The following is a 7,558-nucleotide window of genomic DNA, read 5'->3' as shown; positions in this document are numbered from 1 at the left end:
TCCCCTCATTAAAAATATATAACAGTTTTGTTTCAATCACATCCAGTATTTTTGTGACAGCTAGTCACAGGATACTCGAGGTGTACGGTTTCGATAAGCGGGAAAGTACGGGCAATATTGCCCGTTAAATGCCCGTACAACTAACATAACTTATACAAGTACTTGTATATGACCGTACATTTTTACGGGCATATACAAGTATCACTTGTATAAAAAAGCTACTTCTCGTAAAAGCCCGTTCCTTTTACTCAATACCTTTTGGATGCCCGTTAAAAGACCGCATAAGATAATAAGATATTTCAGTTGTTATTCAAATTAAATACATTTATACATACAAACAGACACACATATATACATATATATGTCAGAATTGGTGAATGGGTGAATGAACACAAATTAGTTGAATAAATCAAAAACTTCAATAAGAGCTGAACTCTGAAAATTCCTCAATCGAAAGTCATTATGGAAGGGAGGGGTGGGGGGGTGGGGATTTGTAAACTCTGAACTTGAGAACTTCATGATTTTTTAAAAACTGAGAGTTTCTGGTTACGCGGAGCAAGGAGAGGAGAAGAGAACTGTCTCAGACAGAAGTTTCGCCTCCCCTAGGGATCACAAAGTTCACTCTGAGAGACTTATATAAACAGAAAATGTTCACTTTGAGATTTTATTAAACTTTAAAACTTAACTTTTTTAAGAGACATGTACGAGTATAATAAAAATGTACTTAAAACTTATCAACCATATACGGGCAAATTGCGTATTATACGGGGAATGCCCGTACGTACTTGTGTACGAGTAGATACGGGCAATGCCTGTACGATAATGCTTGCTGTACGGGCACTCCGACACCTTTTTCTATGTGTGTGAAGAATTAACATTAACATCTTAGCGTCGAAATTTCACATCGTGAATTAAATAGCGCTTAGACTTTTTTCGATTGCCTGTACAGTATCAAGATAAATTTTAGGTTCCACATAAGTGTTGTGTAACGTGTGTGAGACTCCTATTAGTTGGGATAAACAAGAACCTAAACATTTGCCATTTGCTATACCAATGATTTGGACGGAAATCAATGATCATGTAAGTGATTGTTATTTTTGTTTGACTCAAACCAAAGCCATTACAATCAAATCCAAACACACTATCCAGTATCCAAACTTGTCTTCTGTCAACAAACCTATCTTACATTGTACCAAACTGCCTGTGTAAAAGCCTTTAAATTCATCAGAAAGTTGGAAATCCAGTCCGGAACTTGCTATAGGTATTTCAAGGTAGTGACCCAAGTTATGAACCGTCAACTTCAAAAGAACTGCACTTATTGACACAAAGTGACTTAAGTGTTTTAGTACGCGATTTGAATCCATCTAAAAAACAGCCAGAGCTTTTTGGGTCTTGATTAAACGACTGGAATTTACTTTTTCCTGATTTTACTTTTCTAAAGGAGACGATTTAGTCAATTGTAATAGATTCCTCCTGTGATCAATTTATATAATTTTGAATATAATTCAAGTCACTGGAAAATGTTTATAAACTCCACCAAAACTAGTTCGAAAGCAGTGATGTTTCATTACGGAAACAAACTTCATCCAGTGCCGGTTGCTCATGGTTAAACTCTATAGTCCAACCTATAATCTATATGTTAGACTATAGGGTTTATACATGTACATGAGCTGATAAAGGATGAAAGCTTTGAGGAAAAACTCGTTTGGATAAGTTTTGTGAATATTGTCCGAATTTTTCTAGGAAACAATAAAGCGGAATTTTTCAATGACTTAAGAAATTAACTTACAATGTCATATAATGATTTGAGGTGTAATATGTCCTAAAAACAAAATATGCCGGACTCGCATCTGGATTTCTTTCCAGCAAGTATGAGCGCTGTGAGTAACGAACAAGATGAGAGGTTCCATCAGAACATTTTCTTAATGAAGAAGCGCTTCAAAAGGAGATGGAGCCCAGGATTGCAAGCAGATTCTTGTTGGAGACTTTGATAGGACCTACAAGAAGCCAAATATTTCCGAAAATTACAAGTATTTATTGTGGATTAACCAATATATTCTCAAAGTATAGCTGACTTTTGTACTTTTTACGAAAAATATATGTTTTGATATCACAAGGAAAGCTGATGTGTCAATTTTCTTTCATTTGATATATTACTAATTGGCGGCACTAGTACATTCAAAATTTGACTTTTGCTTTCATATGATAAAAAAAAGTTAAAACTTTGTTAACCAGTGTTATCCATTATCATGATTTCTATCAGTACTATTTTTTATTCTATAATAAATCCTCCTTTGTTTTTAAGGCACTTTTAAAGTGATTTTGCTTTTTAAACTTGTTTACATAAGAAAAAGAAACCATCTTTTCTTAAACTTTTAAATAAAATTACGCACTATTTTCCACACATTAGGATCAGTGTAATGTACTTTGGAAATTTGTTTTATAAAATCTACAAAATAAGAAGCTTACATAGGGAAGGAACTTAAATGACAAAAACTGATGCAATGCATTTAAGTTAATCGAATGTTACAAATAACAAAAAATAAAGACTTTAAAAAGCCATATTTTAATATTACTAGTATTTTCTCTTACTATTGCAACATCAACTTATAAGTTCTGTTTTACAATTTTTGAAATTAGAACCATTAGAGATTAAATAAATTAATAAAAATAAATAAACCTAAAGGAGATTTAAAAAAAATCATTTCGAAAAAATTAGAAAACCTTTACAAAATTTCATAAACTTATGAAAGTTTTTTGTGTTTTTTGTCAAAAATAAACAACAACATAAAAATGCCATCTAATCACAGCGATCAGTCAAACTTTCGGATTTCAACAAAACAACAAGATTTCCTATGCGAGACCACAATGCTGCACTATTATTTTCATCTTCACCCCAAAGATTAGAAACAAAATGTTTGCGTACCTTTATCTCATCAGCTTTTCTATCATAAGGATCGTCTGAAGAAAATGGCATCTCAGCTGTCATAACTATGACAGATAGAGGAAAACTTACTGCAGCATTATCCAGGTGTTCATCAGCATATGCCATAAACAAACTGGCTGCATCAAATGACATCTTATGAATATCTCTCATCACAACATACTTCTGAGTACCATTTAAACTTTGGTTTATCTGTTCATCTAGACTTTCTTTGCTAACTCCTTCGGAATACAAAGTTTCATACCGTTCATTTGTAAACGAATGTCCTAAATATTTTAAGAAGCAATCCATGGTTGAATCTGTACCATTATAACCAGCTATAAATATCGTAGATGGAACTAATTTTTTTTTACTTTGATTAAATGCACGCTTTAAATGTATAAAACCACGTGTTCTAATCTGTCGCCAAAACATTTTATCTTGATTTTTAAACTTTTGAATCATTTTGGTTATTTTTAAATCAAACTCTTCAGGTTTTATAAAACTATGATCTTGTGAAATGTCAGGAATAACGCTTAGATAAAGAAATTTATACGCAAAAGTAGCGATAATGGGGATGACAATAATGGAGAAAATTAAAAAAATCCATTTCCATGCTATTTCTGTGTTTGTCTGCTTCTCCTGTGCTTTCTGTGATTCTTTAGAACTGTTAGGTTTCTAAAGAGTACAAAAAATATCAGTAATTAAATGACAAAACCTAATAAACCAAAAAAATGATAGGCAAAAATAAAATTGAAGTTTTCGAAAAAACTATATGTTAACATTTATTTCTATTGTTATTAAGGTTTCAATAAATTCCATGATAAAAAAAAAATAAATAAAAATGGTTTTTAACAATTTCTTATGTTATTGCACCAAATTTTTCTAAAACTTTTTTAGAATTACTTAAACACAAAACAATTGTAATAATAAATAATTTGTAGTTTAGAACTATGTTTTATAAAAACGTTAAAATTGCAAATGTAACAAAGAGACATCCAGTCATCTCAGTAAAAAATGGCTGATGTTTTCACATTAAAAATATAAATGAAAAAGTAATCACCGAAAAATTGGAAATAAAACTCTCTATGTTTTTCTAGCTACAACTGGTACAAAAGCTAAAATTTCAAACCAGGAAGTTTGCATTTTGATTTTTGGCTTCCCCTTGATATATTTGAGTGCATAAAAGAACAACTCTTAATCTTGTGTTCTAAAGTTACTTGAAAAATCCTTTTTGAATTGTAAATCCTCAAATTTTCTTCACATGAAATACTTTGCCTATTAACATGTCATAAAAAACAGCAACTCCGTTTTTTATAGGTTGCATTGAAGATTCAAGCTAAGATTTTGTGACTTTATAGCACTAAAGAGGTCTGATACCGATATTTAGCATGATGATTTTAGCAAACTTTTAGAATTTAGATACCAATGCCTTTTAGATTTTCAAACATTTCAAACAACTTTTGTATCAGGATTATTTATTTGGATGTCAAATCATTATGTAAAAAATGATTCAATTTTATGATTATGGATTGAATCACTGAATGAAATGAGGTGGAATTGCTCTGTATTTTTAACATTTCAAAGCATCAATAAAAAAGGATAGGTTTCATTCTCAACATTTCTGTTTCTTTACATTGTAATGTTATCTTAAAAATAAAATCAATAGCTTTTAGTTTTTTAAAATACTAGGTTTTATAGTTTTGCACTTTATAACAGCAAACTAATAAACTACAGTTTATAACTAGCTTTACCATAGAAATCATAAAAAGTTATGACAACAAAAAGATTAGTGAATTATTATCAGTGTTGTTTATTCCTAAATCTCTAAAAAAATATCTCATTTAAGCATCTTGATGAATATTCAATCTTCTTTTCTCGGTTCAATAAACCAGTTTTTTAATCATAAAATAAAATTAAACTAATCAGTTAACAACATAACATTTTTTTGAGGAATGTTTTTGGTTTTGGAATCAACTTTCATTTTATATGACTAACAAAATAATTGTCTGACTTTTCTAATAAACCTTCTCAATAAAGTCAAGTTAAGCAAGTTGACATTAACAAAATGAAATTGAAAGAATAATCTGAACAAACTACAAAGAAAAAACCATCAAAGTTCTAATTTCTATACTTAAAAACTTGTTACAGATGACGTACAAAGAAAAAACCATCAAAGTTCTAATTTCTATACTTAAAAACTTGTTACAGATGACTTACCATTGGAAAATAAGACCAGAGTTTTGTTAAAGTATAATTTTTCAGTCTTTCTATGTGTTCCTAAGAGAAAAAGTTTTATGTTTAAAAAACTACAAAGTCTTTAGGATTTTTAGAAAACATTTTGTCCTGGGTTTACACCAGGTTGTTTTTAGTACAAAGAAAAAACCATCAAAGTTCTAATTTCTATACTTAAAAACTTGTTACAGATGACGTACAAAGAAAAAACCATCAAAGTTCTAATTTCTATACTTAAAAACTTGTTACAGATGACTTACCATTGGAAAATAAGACCAGAGTTTTGTTAAAGTATAATTTTTCAGTCTTTCTATGTGTTCCTAAGAGAAAAAGTTTTATGTTTAAAAAACTACAAAGTCTTTAGGATTTTTAGAAAACATTTTGTCCTGGGTTTACACCAGGTTGTTTTTAGTACAAAGAAAAAACCATCAAAGTTCTAATTTCTATACTTAAAAACTTGTTACAGATGACGTACAAAGAAAAAACCATCAAAGTTCTAATTTCTATACTTAAAAACTTGTTACAGATGACTTACCATTGGAAAATAAGACCAGAGTTTTGTTAAAGTATAATTTTTCAGTCTTTCTATGTGTTCCTAAGAGAAAAAGTTTTATGTTTAAAAAACTACAAAGTCTTTAGGATTTTTAGAAAACATTTTGTCCTGGGTTTACACCAGGTTGTTTTTAAGGTGAATTAAAATTGCTTATTACTTCAAATCATTTTTTAATAACAGCAAGATAAGATTAGTGTTTCAACTACAACTATTCAAATCATAAATCTGACCAAAGTTAATGAAATAAAAAGTAATATTCACTTTGCAATAATCCGCATTTTTTTCACTGGACTCTAAAATATAAAGTACAAACTTATGTTAAAGAAAACAACAACAAACTTATTAACTGTAAATGTTAGGAAAAGTGGGGATAGTTTACTCAACTTTAAGAGAAAATTTATATAAGTTTGTCTAAACTCTTTCCACAAAACTCGGTTCTATTAGGTGTTTAGAATAACTTTCTATCACTGGAAAAATGAGATTTCTAAGACAATTGCAATTTATTAAGTTTAAAAGATCAACAGCAGTACAGATTCCATTGACTAAAAAGTATGGTGTTGATTATTGTTAAAAAAAACCTTTATAAAATTTCTAAAAATCATGAAAAAAAGTGTCAGATCACACAATTATCTCTGTGTTAACTAATTTTATAATATTCATTTAAAAAAACAATTATCTAGCTAAAAGTAGTGGTTTGCTATTTAATGTTAATCAGAGATTTTATATATGACTTTTTTTAGTTTGTCTTTTTAATTACCTTTTTTAATAGTCGATACATCATCTATATCATGTTTTTCTAAAGCCGAAACCGTATCTTCACAACCATCAGCGTTTCTGCTTTTCAATTTTTTATCAACTTCTTCATCTTCTATGCCAGATTGATTTGCTTCACAGTTTTCACTTTCGAGCTTATCAGTAGACAAACTATCTTTGTTCTTTGTCATTTTATCTTGAAAAAACAGATAGAAACTAAAAAAGATACCAAAAATAATTATAAGTTTAATTTGGTATAATAGAATTATAAATTTAAATTCTAATAGACTCAATGCAACCCTACTTTGCCAAGCGATCCTTACGAAGTCCCGATATATATCTGTTTACTTTTCAACGTGGCATTTGAATTCTTAGAAAAAGACAATCTGAACAACGTAAAAATGTTCGGATTTCGGTTTTCGGTTTTTGTTTTTTGAAAGCGAGAGCTACTTTATTGTTTTAAATTTCATGCAATCTTTATGTTTTAAGTTTATTTGAGAACGTTTTTAAACGGTTGCTAAGCAAGTTTTGTAATAATTAACTAAATATTACAAAATTATTTAATTTATTTGGTTTTAGCTGGCAAGTCTAAAGATGAGTTTCCACTCATCCGTTTTAGCCCCGGAAAGGAAAAGGGATGGGAAAATTAATCACGTGAGCATGCGCAGTGATTAATTTTCAAAATTAAGTTAGAAACTGCGCACGCTCATGTGAATAATTTTCACATCTCTTTCCCTTTCCCGTAGCTAAAACGGATGAGTGGAAACTCACCTTAACAAATAACTTGGAAAATTAAACTTTGTTTTCATTTTTCTATTTCTCGTTTAGTTATTTAGTTTTCGCTAAAGTTAAACTCTTCATAGGAGGCTCGGATGAAATGTTCCACAGCAACATCTAATTAGTTGTTTTAGTTCATAGTTTTTATTTTCATTGCATTTTATTAGGTAGCGAACAATTCATCATTCGATATATTCCAAAGGACCGTAAAGGCTTAAAACTCAAATAAAAAGAGATTTTGAAGTCTTTGTTATTATTTATACATTAGCTATGACTAATATATTTACGTATGCCTTTGATGAAAATTTTGTTTTTTT

The 7,558-nt window shown here is 29.6% G+C and overlaps 1 protein-coding gene across 7 annotated transcripts; it reads right to left on the bottom strand.

The window, feature by feature from the left end:
• Window positions 1-650: 650 nt before the first annotated feature.
• On the bottom strand, window positions 651-6,976 carry LOC149888653 (torsin-1A-interacting protein 1-like). 7 transcript variants are annotated; one of them, XR_016452449.1, is made up of 9 exons: window positions 6,769-6,943; window positions 6,469-6,660; window positions 5,973-6,004; window positions 5,694-5,753; window positions 5,419-5,478; window positions 5,144-5,203; window positions 2,927-3,601; window positions 1,790-1,997; window positions 651-1,435 (listed from the first exon to the last, which is right to left on the bottom strand). XR_016452449.1 is itself a non-coding variant. In XM_090087208.1 (8 exons), the coding sequence occupies exons 2-8, from the start codon at window positions 6,653-6,655 to the stop codon at window positions 1,923-1,925; spliced, it is 1,149 nt and encodes a 382-aa protein (XP_089943334.1). In that variant the 5' UTR covers window positions 6,656-6,680; window positions 6,769-6,976; the 3' UTR covers window positions 651-1,922. The 7 variants fall into 7 exon arrangements, 6 of the variants coding, with proteins under 6 accessions (XP_089943334.1, XP_089943335.1, XP_089943333.1 ...); XM_090087208.1 differs by having other exon boundaries at window positions 651-1,997; window positions 6,469-6,680; window positions 6,769-6,976; XM_090087209.1 differs by having other exon boundaries at window positions 651-1,997; window positions 6,769-6,950.
• Between the last annotated feature and the right edge of the window lie 582 nt (window positions 6,977-7,558).

Source organism: Hydra viridissima, unplaced genomic scaffold, assembly GCF_058129835.1.
Source record: "Hydra viridissima isolate aposymbiotic clone 2 unplaced genomic scaffold, HvirCarnegie_v1 scaffold_5, whole genome shotgun sequence".
NCBI classification, from domain to species: Eukaryota; Metazoa; Cnidaria; class Hydrozoa; order Anthoathecata; family Hydridae; genus Hydra; species Hydra viridissima.
This window is presented reverse-complemented; position numbering and strand designations above follow the sequence as displayed.

Coding starts and splice junctions, on each gene's coding strand:
- LOC149888653 (XM_090087207.1), bottom strand. CDS start 6,655: ATGACAAAGAACAAAGATAGTTTGTCTACTGATAAGCTCGAAAGTGAA. Junction 5,754..5,972: donor AAAATGCGGATTATTGCAAA/GTGAATATTACT, acceptor TTTTTCTCTTAG/GAACACATAGAAAGACTGAA. Junction 5,204..5,418: donor TCTGGTCTTATTTTCCAATG/GTAAGTCATCTG, acceptor TTTTTCTCTTAG/GAACACATAGAAAGACTGAA.